The sequence below is a fragment of the Solanum tuberosum genome, unplaced genomic scaffold (assembly GCF_000226075.1).
Source record: "Solanum tuberosum cultivar DM 1-3 516 R44 unplaced genomic scaffold, SolTub_3.0 scf00055, whole genome shotgun sequence".
In the NCBI taxonomy this organism is placed as follows: domain Eukaryota; kingdom Viridiplantae; phylum Streptophyta; class Magnoliopsida; order Solanales; family Solanaceae; genus Solanum; species Solanum tuberosum.
In genome coordinates this window covers 1,188,067-1,203,840 of record NW_006238981.1, presented here as the reverse complement: position 1 = coordinate 1,203,840, position 15,774 = coordinate 1,188,067, and the positions used below count along the sequence as shown (strand labels likewise).

At 36.8% G+C, this 15,774-nt stretch overlaps 2 protein-coding genes across 2 annotated transcripts; both read right to left on the bottom strand.

The window, feature by feature from the left end:
- Window positions 1–10,403: 10,403 nt before the first annotated feature.
- On the bottom strand, window positions 10,404–11,359 carry LOC107060058 (cytochrome P450 71A4-like). The gene is made up of 2 exons (XM_015307363.1): window positions 10,652–11,359; window positions 10,404–10,421 (listed from the first exon to the last, which is right to left on the bottom strand). Exons 1-2 carry the CDS (start codon window positions 11,357–11,359, stop codon window positions 10,404–10,406), a joined length of 726 nt encoding a protein of 241 aa, XP_015162849.1.
- A 1,271-nt stretch (window positions 11,360–12,630) lies between these two features.
- LOC102602464 (cytochrome P450 71A4-like) lies at window positions 12,631–14,745 on the bottom strand. The gene is made up of 2 exons (XM_015307396.1): window positions 13,474–14,745; window positions 12,631–13,341 (listed from the first exon to the last, which is right to left on the bottom strand). Exons 1-2 carry the CDS (start codon window positions 14,350–14,352, stop codon window positions 12,730–12,732), a joined length of 1,491 nt encoding a protein of 496 aa, XP_015162882.1. The 5' UTR covers window positions 14,353–14,745; the 3' UTR covers window positions 12,631–12,729.
- Window positions 14,746–15,774: the final 1,029 nt, after the last annotated feature.

Below are 15,774 nucleotides of genomic sequence, written 5' to 3'. Positions count from 1 at the left end.
GGGTTGAGGTTCTGGTTCGTGTTCTCCATTCTTGGGTTCTCATATGCAATTCTTTTTAGTTATAGTTATTATGTGTACTCGTCGGGCTTATGGGGGTCCGTTCGGGTTTTTATTTAACTTGCGCACGAGTGTACCTTCTGGGCTTATGGGGGCCCAGTTAGGTGTAGTTAGCTTATAGATTACTTTAGTTAGTTCTTTGTACACTCGTGTGTATTCCCTTGTTAGTTAGATTTTAGTTCTTGACTTCGGTTTGTGTTATTCCTTCTTTTCATATTGCCTTTACTTTTCAAGTTCAGTCGGCCTATGATGCCTACTGGGTACCTGTTGTTTTGGTACTCATGCTACGCTCTGCATCTATTTCGTGATGCAGGTTCGGGCACTAGGAGCCAGCGTTAATCGAGCTTGGAGCAGACTGATCCAGAGACGGGAGTGAGCACACGACGTTTTTGTACTATTTCAGTCTCCATCTGTATATATAGACTTGTCTTTTACCTTTCGAGACAGTCCAGTCTCTGTTCCACTTTTGGGACTTGTACTCATTTTTGTTAGTAGCTCTGTACTAGTGACTTCCAGGTTCTGGGAGGGATCTTTATTTGTATATTATGTTTTTGGTTTTGCTTCCGCCTGTTTATATTGTTAGTTGCCTACTTTTGTTTAGTTTCTACCCTCAGACCCATTACTTGTTGTTCCGGGTTACGGGTTGGCTTACCTACTGGTGGGTTTATAGTAGGTGTCATCATGACTTGAGAAATCGGGTCGTGACACAATAGGCGAGGGCGCTTTCTTAATTAAGGTTAATCTACTTTCCTGACCTTGACGCTTTGCTTCTGCTTTGTTTTGCTGCTAATCGAAAATATATTTACACCCTTAGTTTCCTTGCACATTGCGATCCGTTTTACTTGATAGCTTTTAGACGGTCTTATATGACCGCTTTGCTTTTGTTCTGTTTTGATACTAATCGAAAATATATTTACACCCTTAGTTTTCTCGCACATTGCGATCACTTTTACTTGATAGCTTTTAGATGGTCTTATATGAAAGTAGGTTGACGGGTTGTTTTCTTACTACTACCATAGTGTTTTACTATTAAACTTGGCTCTTGTCTTTCTCTTCTTGTCCATTTTTTGCCTGTATCTCTCCTCTCTCTCCCTTTCATATATCCCTGGCCAATATATCTCTCCCGTTAATGGCCACAGCCATGTTTCATATGGATGGTAATTGACATCAGCAGCTTCTGCCAAGTCTTCATCCATACTCTTTAACAATGTCATGTTGAAGTACTTTGCCTACATATATCCTTTTTGATGCTCAACTGAGTGCTGCTCTTCCCCCGCACCTGAGCAAAGATTAATGTAAACCATCTGCCGGGCACTGTCATATGCCCATACATTTACCAACAGTTCCAAAACCTGACAGTAACAGTGCTGCTTCTGGTTGTCACAAACAATAAAAACATAAGAACTTATCCTTCTAGCCTACATTACTTTGAAGTTTAGTGATAGCGTACACTATTGCAGGTAACAATTTTTAAGTGTCATAAACTTGAGAAACAGAAACAGAAAACAGCTGCATGAATACTCAAATTAAACTAATTGGTTGCACTTGTCAATTGTTTCTTTGAGGCTCGTCCAAAGGTGTAGCGTAGTGATCAATGAAGTGAGATAAAGTCAAGGGACACCAAAATTCCTAACAGAGTCAGAAAGAGCACTCAATTATTGGTTGCACTTGTCAATTGTTTCTTTGAGGCTCGTCCAAAGGTGTAGCGTAGTGATCAATGAGGTGGGATAAAGTCAAGGGACACTAAAATTCCTAACAGAGTAAGAAAGAGTAAGTCATTATATACATGGCATGTTCTCTTCGAGTCTAGAAAAAATCCTAATTCAAGAAGAAAATGATTAGATTATTTTAGCACAATAATTCTATACCTTACATTAGGAAAGTTTTACACTGATTCCAGCTGCTGAAGCAATTGGAAAAAAATCCTATACCTACCAATCATTTAGCTTCCTCGGAAATTTATTTGCCAGCCTGAGTTTGAGTGAAAATCAGCAACAAAGACACCTTTATTAACATAACAATTAAACTATATAGGGAATTTAGCCTTCAGACATTCTTATCTAACCCATAAAATCTATCCAGAAAATAGAAACATACAGAATTTCCAAAAAAGATATTATTTTAACACAACAAATCTATACCTTACATTAAGAAATACCATAATTTCCAAAATGTCTAATTAAATAAACTACTATTAGCTATACTGCTATTGATATATGCTGTAGTAGAAAATATAACATTAGCGGCCAGTTAAGTTGTTACAAAATAAAGCTATTGCCATAACATGTCAACAGATTGTCCGCCAAGGCCTTTTCCGTTGTGAAGGCGATACGTTTGCAATACTTCCGTTATAATAATTTGTTACATTTTTATTGATTTACTTCTCTTTGAAATTACGTTTACGATCTCTTCATGTTCTACTACTTTTAACAGGTTTCTTGCTTTCGGCAACACCAAAATTGGTAACATTTCTCCACCTTGGATTAACTTTCTTCAATTAATGTGATAATTATACTATTGTTAGTTGAAGTTGCTCGCTTTTAAAAATTAAAAAAAGAAGAATTAGTTTATGCTTGGTGAATATTGTATTCTTGAGCATCTTTATTGCTAGACCAAAAGAACACTAATTATATAAAAATAAATAGCATTTACGTCACAAATATATATTGTATTAGTACATCCTAGCTACTACAACAATACAATGGCAAGTCTAGAAGAGCTCGAGAACCAGTGCCTACCAATTAGCAAGTTGAAGAAATATGCAACAGAATGGGTGATTAAAGTCTTAGTCATTCGACGGAGTTTAACAAAAGAGTATAAAAATGCAAACGGTCAGGGTATTCATTGGCAACTGATATTAGTCGACGAAGAGGTAACCCTATTTTAATATTTAATTATATTCATTACTTAATATGTTGACTTCTTTTGCGATTCTAATGATTATGGTCCTTACCACAGGGTACAAAAATACAAACGAATCTTTTCAACAAAGATGTTCATGCATGGAACAAGTTTTTTCAACTTAATCAAAGTTACTACATTATAAATGGAAAATTAAATGGAGCTAAACCAAACTTCTTATCTGTACAGAAGGACCTCGAACTAACATTTATGAACAACATAGAGGTCGTTGAGGACAAAAGCCAATTTAAGACTGAACAATTTTTGAATGGATTTGTTTCATTTGATGAAGCTGAAAAAATCACTAATGGGAGTTTGTTTGGTAAATTTCACTAAATGTTTGTTGTTTGTTCCATACATAAAGAAAATCTGTATTTTGTAACACATTGTTTTGTTTAGATGTGGTGTGTATTTTACTCACAGTAAAAGCACTAACTGGAGAAGGACGAAGCATTAAACGCGAAGTAATCGTTACAAACGAAAGGTAACATATACTTTCTATGCATCCTATATATAAATATTTCACGTTAATAAGCATTTATCATAAAAATATTATTTGTTACATATATAGGTATGATCGAAAAGTCATGACTTTATGGGGAGATTTCGCTGAAATCGAAGGTCAAATGTTACAAAGCCTTGAAAGTGACAAACCAGTGCTTGCCTTTTGTGATGTAAAATCATCCATTTACCAAGGTATAAATCTCCTCAGTTGATATATTTGAGTCAAGTTTCAAACTACATAAAAGTATCACTCAATTAATTACTCCTGCCAAAATAGGGGATTTTGTCCTGTCCACGACTCCTGTTAGTAGTTTGCTAATAAATCCACAATTTGAAAAAGCGAACAGTCTCCAAGAATGGTAAGTAATACATGTTTACATAAATGGTTATTCTAACACAGATAATTAACTCTTTACAGATCGTAGATACTAACAACATTACATTGCTTCAAATCTCAGGTTTAGAAGACCCAGACACACCTATGCAAGCATAATGGATTCTTCATCGACCCATACTCTTTAATGTGTTAATGTCATATTCAGAATAGTTCTTTAAGTACTATTATGAGCTTTCTTGATATCGCATTCCATTTTAATGTTTTAATATTATTATTATTATTAATAATTTACAGTACTTTCATCCTTTTGTTTTGACACTTCATATTAACTTCATGTTGACGTTCCTACTTATTATTAAATGCATACGTTAAATCTTTTTCACTATAAGAGATCAATAATAACTCATGCAATCATCAGAAGACTAATTAACACAATGTACACTTTTACTACATCAATAATAATGCCCCCACTCATGACAACACTGCTTTACAAATGTCTCTCCACAGAGAATGATACAACTTAACATGGCTCACACGTGCAGCTCACGTGTTCCTGACTAGTCTGCATAATATGTATAAGCACGTAGGTTCGAGTCATCAAAGGAACAAACAAAGAGGTGGGAACGCATAAAAGGGGTAAAAAAAGTACAAATGGAGAGAAGAAAAACTCCTAATACTAACTAGAAGAGTATGGAGTGGCCACTACTAGCAGAGGTGATTTCCTACGAACAATGACGCCACTGCGTTCGGTCATATCCCAATCCTGGGGTAATGCAAAATTGAACTTGTGCACAATCCTTGCTAATGCTAGCTCAATTATTACAAAGGCAAAAGCAGTTCCTGGGCAGCCCATTCTGCCTGCTCCAAATGGAATCAACTCAAAGTTTAATCCTTTGAAATCAATATTACTCCCTCCGTTTCACAAAGAATGACCTCTTTTCCTTTTTAGTCAGTTTCAAAAGAATGACCTCTTTCCTTTTTTGGCAACATTTTACTTTTAGCTTTCCAGGTGACATGATTAAGACCACAAGATTAAGGGCAATTTTGTACATTTGACATAATTTTAATTTAGGACCACAAGATTCAAAAGTCTTCTTTAATTTTTTAAACTCCGTGCCAAGTCAAACCAGACCAATCTTTTTGAAACGGAGGGAGTACTATTTAAGAACCTCTCTGTCCTGTACTCCTCTGGATCATCCCACGATAAAGGGTCTCTTCCAACTGCCCAAGCATTGATAATAACTTGAGTTTTTGCAGGTATGTGATAGCCAAGTAATTTAATGTCTTCTGTTGTTTCTCGAGGAACTAGTAGTGGATCCGGTGGATGAAGCTTGAATGTTTCTTTGATCACTGCTTTCAAATACTGCATATTTCTTAAGTCGTCCTCTGTTACCTCTGCTTTCCCTTGGGCTAATCCTCTCACTTCATTCTGTAATTTTTCCATGGCTCTTGGATGCCTCAAAAGCTCTGTCATTATCCACTCTAAAGTTGTATACGTTGTATGTTGAATATAGTAGCTGTTATTCAAAGTTAGTTACAAGATAAACAGTGATGTCACAAAGTTAGTTAGAAAGTTGTTACGAATTAACTATAGTTAAGTTAGGATTAACTAGTGTAGTTAGTTAATAACATATTTTAGAATCACACTATAAGTGTGCTTGTATGAACACTCTGTATTTTCTGATTCATTGTAGTATATTGAAACTTTCTTTTCTGTTTCCAATCTATTCTTCATGGAATCAGAGCACAAGGGTTTCCATTGAAGATCTCACTAATTTTCAGTGCAGCTGAAGAATTGCTGCATTGTCCATATAGCAGTTCAGATCGTGTGTGATTTCCAGGTGTTTATTCATGGCGCCTGATTCAAATTCAGAGATACCTACCAGTTCAGTGCAAGGAGGATCAATGGTGATTGATGCGCACCATCCTCTATATCTCCAAGCATGTGAGATACCTACCAGTTCAGTGCAAGGAGGATCAATGGTGATTGATGCTCATCATCCTCTATATCTCCAAGCATGCGATACTCCAGGTAGTTCTCTAGTTTCCATTCAACTCACTGGTTCTGAAAACTATTCACTATGGAGTAGATCAATGAAGATAGGATTACTAGGTAAAGGCAAACTAGGATTTGTTGATGGAAAATATCCTAAGAATCTATTTCCAGCTCCTCTGCATGATCTCTGGGAGAAGTGTAACGCCATAGTTCTCTCCTGGATTATGATCTCTGTTAGCAGGGAGTTACTTAGTGGAATAGTGTATGCGAGTAGTGCTCATCAAGTTTGGAATGATCTCAAAGAAAGATTTGATAAAGTTGATGGATCTAGGATTTTTTTTCTTCATAAGGAAATTGCCACATTGACTCAAGGAGTCTCATCAGTGGCTCACTATTTCTCTAAGCTGAAGGAATTATGGATGGAATTTGATTCTCTTATGCCATGTCCTAGTTGTGCTTGTGAAGTGTCAAAAACCTATGCTGTTCATTTTGAATATCAGAGATTAATGCAATTTTTTCTAGGGTTAAATGAAACCTATAATCAATGTAGAAGTCAGTTAATGATGATGGATCCTAGACCAAGTGTGAATAAGGCTTATTCCTTGGTAATGGCTGAAGAATGTCAAAGAGCTCTGGGCAAGTCCAATATAGTTAGTGCAGAAACTACACATCCTGGACAGCTATCAGATGCAATGGCATTTTTTAGTTCTGGCAAAGGTCATACTCAGTCTGGTTCAGGTTCTTCTTCTCATTCAGGATCTGGCTCCAAATCTCAGAGAGCCTCTAACAGCAACATGTATTGTGATTACTGTAACTGGAAGAACTAGCCCTGGCCCTGTTACTGCTGCTAATTTTGCCACAGGATCTTCTCCTCATAGTACAAGTGGTCATGTAGATGGTTCACATGGATCAGTGTTTGAGGGTCAAGGTTCCTCCTAGCAGCTCAGCATGCAGATCTCAGTCTTATCCAAGACCTCTCTCATCAGGTGGTGGTATCTCTTATCCTACTCATACACTTATGTCTAATGTGCAGCCACATCACTATCCATCCACACAGTGGTTCCCTCCCCTTCCTTACCTACAGCAGTATCAACCTTTTGACCAGGAGAATGGCAGGCCTAAGAGTGTTCCATATGCAAGTCACAGGTATGCCTAAATGGATCATAGATTCTGGAGCTTCTAAGCATATGGTCAATGATTTTAAATTGATCACTAACTTTACATCACTACCTAGTTGTCAAGTGGGAAATGTTTCTTTGCCAACTGGTAGTTTAGCTAAAGTTACCAATATTGGTTCTTCTCAGATTCTAATAGGATCTGATATTCATAATGTTCTACATATTCCTGAGTTCAAGTACAACTTGTTATCTGTTCCTAAGCTAACTAGGGAATTGAATTGTGGTGTCCTCTTTTATCCTGATTTTTGCCTATTCCAGGACCTCCCCAGTGGGAAGGTGAGGGGGATTGGCAAGTTGGAAGATGACATGTATATTCTTCCAGTTGATCACCAGTTGAAGTCACAAGGAACTTCACTATCATCTTTTATTGCAAATGTAGTGTCTGTCTCTAAGTCTACTTCCTTAATAAATGCATATAGTAGAAACTTGTCTCTATGGCATAGAAGGCTTGGCCATGTATCATTTCATACTCCTAGAAAACTTAGTTGTTTCAACAATGTATCTCCTACTTCTGATGTTCCTTGTACTGTATGCCCTTTGGCTAAACAATCAAGACTTTCTTTTCCATTGAGTAATACTACAACTTCTACTTGTTTTCACACTTTGCATGTTGATGTGTGGGGTCCCTATAGAGTACCCACTCATGATGGGGAGAGATATTTTTAACCATTGTTGATGATTGTTCTAGATATACCTGGCTGCTATTAATCAATTCCAAGTCTGAAGTCATTGTGGCTTTTAGAAATTTCTTTACTATGATCAAGAATGTATTCTCTGCAATTGTAAAAATATTGAGGACAGACAATGGTTGTGAATTTTTTAACTCACAAATGACTGAATTACTTCAGTCCCTAGGGGTTTTTCATCAGATTTCTTGTGTATATACTCCCCAGCAAAATGGAGTAGTTGAAAGAAAGCACAGGCATATATTGGATACAGCCAGGGCATTAAGGTTTCAAGCCAGTCTTCCACTTAAGTTCTGGGGTGAATGTGTGCTCACTAGTGTGTATTTCATTAACAGACTTCCATCTACTATACTTAAGGGCAAAACTCCATTTGGTGTCCTGTTTCAGACCAGTCCATCACTAGATCATTTGAGGGTATTTGGTTGTTTGGCTTTTGACACTGAAGTGAAAAAGGTTGATAAATTTTCCTCCAGAACTATTCCATCTGTATTTCTGGGCTATACTACTCTCCAGAAGGGGTACAAGTTGTTTTCCTTGCTTACCAAAGAGTTTCTGGTTAGCAGGGATGTTGTGTTTAAAGAAGAGATTTTTCCATTTCAGTGTATGGACCTTAATGTGTCCTCAATTTTTCCAGTCCTTCATCCCTCAGCAGTATGTGAAAGTTCTCCTCCTCTAGTTGTTCCTGCTGAATCTCCTCCTAGTAGTTCTGCTTTTGATTTGGATCATATACCTGCTGTGGAATCTACTTCGTGTGATAATACTACTCAGTCTCCTACTCTTAGAAGATCATCCAGGATTAGCAGACCACCCATCTGGCTGCAAGATTTCCTCACTTCTCAGCCTAAGTCTGGTTGTTTGTATCATGTTTCTAATCATGTCAGCTATGACAAACTTTCCAAATCTTATGGTCAAGCATTGGCTGCTTATTCAAGTATTGTTGAGCCTGTTTTTTTTTGCTGAGGCTGCTGCTAATCCTCTGTGGGTGGAGGCCATGAAGTCTGAAATTTCAGCACTAGAGGACAATCAGACTTGGAGCATTGTTGATCTTCCTCCTGGTAAACAACCTATTGGCTGTAAATGGGTGTTTAAGGTCAAATATCTAGCTTCTGGGGCTGTTGAAAGATATAAAGCTAGGCTAGTAGACAAGGGGTTCAGTCAAAAGGATGGGTTGGATTACTCAGAAACCTTTTCTCATGTGGCAACAATGGTTACTGTCAGATCAGTTGTGGCTATTGCTGCTGCTAAGCATTGGCCAATCTTTCAAATGGATGTTCATAATGCTTTTCTGCATGGGGATTTGCCTGAAGAAGTGTACATGGTTATTCCTCCTAGTTTTGGCAGACAGGAGGGATCTAGTAAATTCTGCAAGCTCCATAAATCACTATATGGATTGAAGCAAGCACCTAGACAGTGGAACCTTAAGTTGACAGCAGTTTTGGCTCAATTAGGCTTTGTTCAAAGTCACTATGACTACTCTCTTTTCACCAGGCATGTAGATAAGGAATTGATAGTGGTTCTAGTATATGTTGATGATCTTTTGGTGACTGGTAGCTGCAAGAATCTGATAGCTCAAACCAGGAATGACTTGAAACTCAAATTCAAGATGAAGGATTTGGGAGAATTAAAGGTTTTTCTTGGGATTGAATTTTCCAGGTCTAAGGAGGGGTATGTAATGAGTCAGCGCAAGTATGCCTTAGAATTAATTTCTGAAATGGGGTTAAGTGGAGCCAAGCCACTCTACACACCATTGGATCCTAATGTGAAACTAACATCTATTGAGTTTTACTCATATGTGCAGGGAGCAGAAACTACAGTAAAAGACAAACCTTTAGAAGACATTGGGAGGTATCAAAGGTTAGTAGGGAGACTACTATATCTAACTATGACTAGAGTGGACATTTCTTTTGTGGTACAAACACTTAGTCAGTTCATGCATGCTCCTAAACAATCACATATGGAGGCTGCTTTGAGAGCCATCAGGTACATCAAGTCAGCTCCTGGCTTAGGACTGTTTATGCCTGCTCAAAGCACAGGAACTCTAACTACTTACTGTGACTCTGACTGGGGAACTTGTGTGCAAACAAGAAAGTCAGTCACAGGATATTTGGTGAAGTTTGGAGAGGCACTTAAAAAACAGGATACAGTTGCTACAAGTTCAGCTGAAGCTGAGTTTAGAAGTATGGCTTCTGCAGTGGCAGAGATAACTTGGCTTATTGGCATCTACAAGGAGTTGGGGAAGTTTAATATCAAGCAACCAGTGGATTTATCTGTGACAGCAAGGCTGCTATACAGATTGCAGCCAATCCCATTTTTCATGAAAGAACCAAACACTTTTATATTGATTGTTATTTTGTTAGAGAGAAGTTACACCAAGGTATGATCAAAACTCATCATGTGTCTACCAAAGATCAACTATTAGACTTGCTGACAAAAGGTTTGTGGAAAGCTTCACATGTACATTTGATGTCCAGGCTAGGCTTGAAAGACATATTTCAGCCTTTAGCTTGAGGAGGGGTGTTGAATATAGTAGTTGTTATTCAAAGTTAGTTACAAGATAAACAGTGATGTCACAAAGTTAGTTAGAAAGTTGTTACGAATTAACTATGGTTAAGTTAGGATTAACTAGTGTAGTTAGTTAATAACAGATTTTAGAATCACACTATAAGTGTGCTTGTATGAACACTCTGTATTTTCTAATTCATTGTAGTATATTGAAACTTTCTTTTCTGTTTCCAATCTATTCTTCATTGTATCCGTACCAGCTGCAAATATATCCTCCACATTAAAAAGAAACACAATTTTTTTTAAAAAAAAAATAACAAACAAACTAACCATATAAGATTGTTATGCTGGAGTATGTATAAATGATTATGTGGAAGAATAACAATGTTCTAAGTCACAAAAATTTTAACTATAAAACAATTATGTTCAAAATTATACTAACAAAACACTCCAAGGAGTGAATAAGTAGAGTGAAAGAGTCTGATGTTACCAAGATGATAGCTTTCAATGAATCCCTTTGGAGAAGAAAGTCAGTTTCCTTCCCATTTTGAATTTCTAGCAAAACGTCCACGAAATCTTTAGTTTCTCCCACTCTGTATTCTCTTTTCTTGTTACTAATAATATGTTCTTCAATCACAGTCTCTAAAAATGTATCCAACTTTTTAGCTACTTTCTCCACTTTGGTGTCCAAACCAAAGATTTTATTGACCCATTCAAGCCAAGGAATATAATCCCCAACATTAAAAGTACCCAAAAGATGAAGAAATTCTGCTAGGATGTTCTTTGCATCTATTCCACTTTCCCTTTTATTATATATCCTCCCTAAGGCCACTCTGCTAATTATGTTACCAGTCATAAAACAAAAATGATCTCTTAAATCTATCACTGAATTTGAAGAATTAGAATTACACTCTTGTCTGATTTTTTCAATCATATTCGATGTTTCTTCTTCTCTAATATCACGATAAGATCGGACTCTTTTGTTGCTGAGAAGGTGAAGCACGACAATGCTTTTAATTTGTCTCCAGTATTCACCATAGGGACTAAAGCCCACGTCCTTAGAGCCGTAAAAGAGTCTATCAGCCATGCTAGATTTAGGTCTGCTTGAGCATACGAGATCATGTGTTTTCATGATGTCACGAGCAGCTTCGACTGAGGAAGCAACAATCACAGGCTTACTGCCAAAGTGAAGTAGCATGACTGGACCATATTTTTTGGATAGTCCAAATTTACCTCATTAATCTCAAATGTCACTACTCACTCTGTTCCATCATACCTGTCAACAACCTTTGTCAGCCAAGTATTTCTAGCACGTGCCTTTTCCCCTCCCTTATTTATGGACTTTTTCTTCTTCTTCTTTTTTTTCCTTTTTTGGGATGGCACCAAATTTGCACCTTAAATTTTTTTTGGTAACTACGGTAAAAGATTACCATTATCATCAAAACCAGTATAAATAAAGAGCACCTATACTTGGTAACAGAGATTAGGCCTCCTACAAAGTAAAAAACTTAAGTATAAAGTAGTTGAACAAAACTCCTACAATTTTGTGTTTTCTTTGAACTACTAAGTAATTGTAATTTCTCCATAATCTCCTTTTTTATCTGTGTTGCTGCCTCCTTTGTATGTACAGTCTTGCCTTTGAACTTTTTCCAACTCCTGACTCTCCATGTGTGATATAAGATTGCTCCACAAGTAGCCGCAATAGTCTCCTTCTTAAATTTCTTCCAGTGCGTCAACATTATTCTTTTCAGTGTCTGCTTGATCCCATTGTTTTGCAACTCTATTCCTATCCATTGTTTCACCTCTTTCCATATAGCCTGTGCCCAATCACACTTAACGAATAAGTGCATTGTAGTCTCCATGACCTTCTTATCACAAAGGCAGCAATCAGTGTCCTCCACCTGAATGTGTAGTTTCAGTTTCCTCTCCTGCGTAAGTAATCTTCCTTGTACAGCACGTTATGAATCTATGTTTAGGTAGAGCCATAGAGGTCCATACTAGCTCAACAGTTCTCATACGTGATTGTTGGCCAATTAGTGCTAAGTAACGGCTAGTGATGGAATATTTTCCAGTTTGTGTGAGCATGTATCTTCCTTGGTTATACCAACCAAGCATTTGGACCTTGATTGCATTTAGCTTCTTCCAATACCAGCTACAATCTGCAGGTGTTTTATGATTCCATATTGTTGAAAATAGTTATTTCAACAGAATTTTACATCTATGTCCATGTAATATTAGTCCCACACGTCAATTCTATCACACTTTGTTGAGGGGGAAAAACACACACTGTCAAATTGATATACAAGGCTTCTTTTCGCAATCAATTATATACTTACCATCTAATTATAGAGAAGCTTTAGTTGGATGGTGAAATATCAAACATCAACAAGTAACACATCTTTTGGTCTTATACGTGTAGAATAGCTTGATGTTTTTGGCAGGCATATTAATAGTATTATCTACAGAACATGTTAAAACAGGAAATTTTGCATACAAGAACATGAAAAAAAATAAAAACCTAACAACTTTGTAGACTCGTACACTTAATTATTACATATAGTGAAATTATTAACTAGACAATGGAGTAGCCACCACAAACAAAGGTAATTTCCTACGAACAGCGAGCCCATTGCATTCAGTCATCTCCAAATCCTCCCCTTTTATCCCTTCTGGTAATGCAAAATTGAATCTATACATGAGGTTTGCTAATGCTAGCTCATTCACCATTATAGCAAAAGGAATTCCTGGGCAGCCCCTTCTGCCAGCTCCAAACGGAATCAACTCAAAGTTTAGTCCTTTGACATCAATATCACTATTTAAGAATCTCTCAGGCCGAAACTCCTCTGGATTTTCCCATAATAAGGGGTCTCTTCCAATTGCCCAAACATTAATTATGGCTTGAGTTCTAACAGGTATGTCATAGTCAAGTAATTTTACTTCTTCCATTGATTCTCGGGCAGCTAGAAGTGGAACTGGTGCATGAAGCCTGAGGGACTCTTTGATCACCGCTTTAAGATAGTGCATATTTCCTAAGTCATCCTCTGTTATCTCTGTTTTCCCTTGGCCTAATTCTCGCACTTGATCCTCTAATTTTTCCAGAACTCTTGGATGCCTCAAAAGTTCTGTCATTGTCCACTCCAAAACTGTATATGTTGAATCTGTGCCGGCAACAAATGCATCCTATGCATTATAAAGAAACACAAATTGGGACGGCCGTCAAATGGTAAATATATTAGTAGTACGAATTATATTCAAACTAAATGCTTAAAAGAAAAAAGAAAACAAGACACACACTAAAGAGGGAAATTTTACCAAAAGGATAGCTTTCAATGAATCTCTTTGAAGTGGAAAACCAGTCTCCTTTCCATTCTGAGTTTCCAGCAAAACGTCCACGAAATCTTTAGCTTCACCCCCACTGTATTCTGCTTTCTTGTTCCTAATCACGCGTTCTTCAATCACGCTCTCTAGAAATGCATCCAAATCTTTAGCTACTTTCTTCACTCTGCTGTCCAGACCATTGATTTTATTGATCCATTTAATCCACGGAATATAATCCCCAATGTTAAAAGTACCTACAAGTACAAGAAGTTCTTCTAGGAGAGCCTTAACAGCTATTCCACTTTCCCCTTCATTATATGTCCTTCCTATGGTCACTCTGCTGATTATGTTATTAGTCATACAACTTAAAACATCTCTCAAGTCTATCACTGAATCACACTCTTGCCTAATTTTATCAATCATGTTTGATATTTCTTCTTCTCTCACATGACGATATGATTGGACTCTTTTGTTACTGAGAAGGTGAAGCACTGTGACGCTTCTAACTTGTCTCCAGTATTCACCATACGGACTAAAGGCCACGTCTTTGGAGCCATAAAAGAGTCCATCAGCCATGCTAGATTTAGGTCTATTTGACCAAACGAGATCGTGAGTTTTCATGATATCGCGAGCAGCATTGACAGAGGAAGCAATAAGCATTGGCTTACTGCCAAAGTGAAGTAGCATGAGTGGACCATATTTTTTGGATAGTTTATGGAGAGAACGGTAAGGAAGCGATCCAAGTTGATGGAGATTTCCTATGATTGGAAGCTTTGTTGGAGATGGTGGTGATAACTTATTTGAAGTAGAAAAGAAGCATTTATGAAGAAAGAAAAACAGAGGAATTAGAAGATAATACCAGGTAAGATCCATTATTTTTTAGATAGGAATATTGATGAGGGAAAATAGGTGTAAATAAGGAAACAAGTACGCCCTAATTATTGACGATGGAGTATGCGCGCATGTTAGATAATTTTTTATATTGTTCAATGGCATTTTAAAATATTAACCTCAGGAAACATAAATCTTTGTTTAGCCCGTTTAGATATGATTTGAAATAGACTGATTTGAAGAGGCACCAGCAATGGAGAACGAAAAAGAAAAATGTATAGGAGCAGAGGAGAAAGAGAGGAAATAATTTAGGATTAAGGGTAAAATAAAATGGGTCATATTATATTTTTTAATAGGTCGGGTTAGGTGGGTGGATCACTAAATGGTTTAAATAGTATTTTTTTATTTTTTAAAATTTTGGTTTGTTATATAAACAATTAATATCAGCAAATTTTAATTAAAAAATAATTAAATAGATTGAGTGACTTTCTGATGGAAGAATGGATAGTTGAGTGACTTTTGATTTAAAATTCAAAGTTTGAGTGACTTTCTGAGAAAGAAGTGCATAGTTGAGTGACTTTTGAGTTAAAATTGAAAGTTGAGTGACTTTCTGAGAAAAAAGTGCATAGTTGAGTGATCTAAGGTATTAACTCTGGATATTTGTCACATTTCAATTTTCAAACTACATTTTTTCTCAATTGAGATATATTATTAATCTCAACCATACACATTATTGATTTACTTCATGATTTGACTGTCATGCAAAACGATACGGCAAGACAGTAACCCTCCTTCATGAAAATGAACAATATGTATGTATTGAACTCCTTTCAAGTTTCAAGGTAGGATATTGGGTGTATAGAATAAAAAGGAACTCTTTTCAAGGGGGTATGATTATGAAGATTCATTTTGACATTTATTATGTGAAAATCAGATTTAAGAGAGCAATCTTTACGACCAACCCAGAAAGGAAGTGATAAGAGCTTATGCCTTTTTGGTGTTTTTGATGATCTCCTCACAAGTGCAGGGACCTGGTCCTCTGCAGAGTATGAATACTCGTCCAGCTGTCAAAGTGCTGTACAGCTGTAAAAGCTGCCTGTGTCAGAAAGTTGGTGAAACTGCAGAGTACTTCACCAATCAGAAGCAAGGAGGTTGCTTGTACATTTGGTAATAACTCTTCATGGAATATATTCAACTTACAAACAACAAAAATATTCATTCAAAAAAAAAAAACATATCAAGGTTCAAAAAACAGCAGGGACCTGATAGAGTGCTTCATTTGCTTTCTGTACCAGTTGTTACTTTGTTTGCTTGTAATCATGCTTATATTGTAGGATTCGTTTCACTTGTGAAAGAAATGTTTCAATCTTGTGTGAATCATTGTAAGAGCTAGGTTAAGGGTAACTTAGTTTCTTACTCTAAAGTCTATATTAATCGGTCAGGATTAGTATAGTGGGCGGTGTT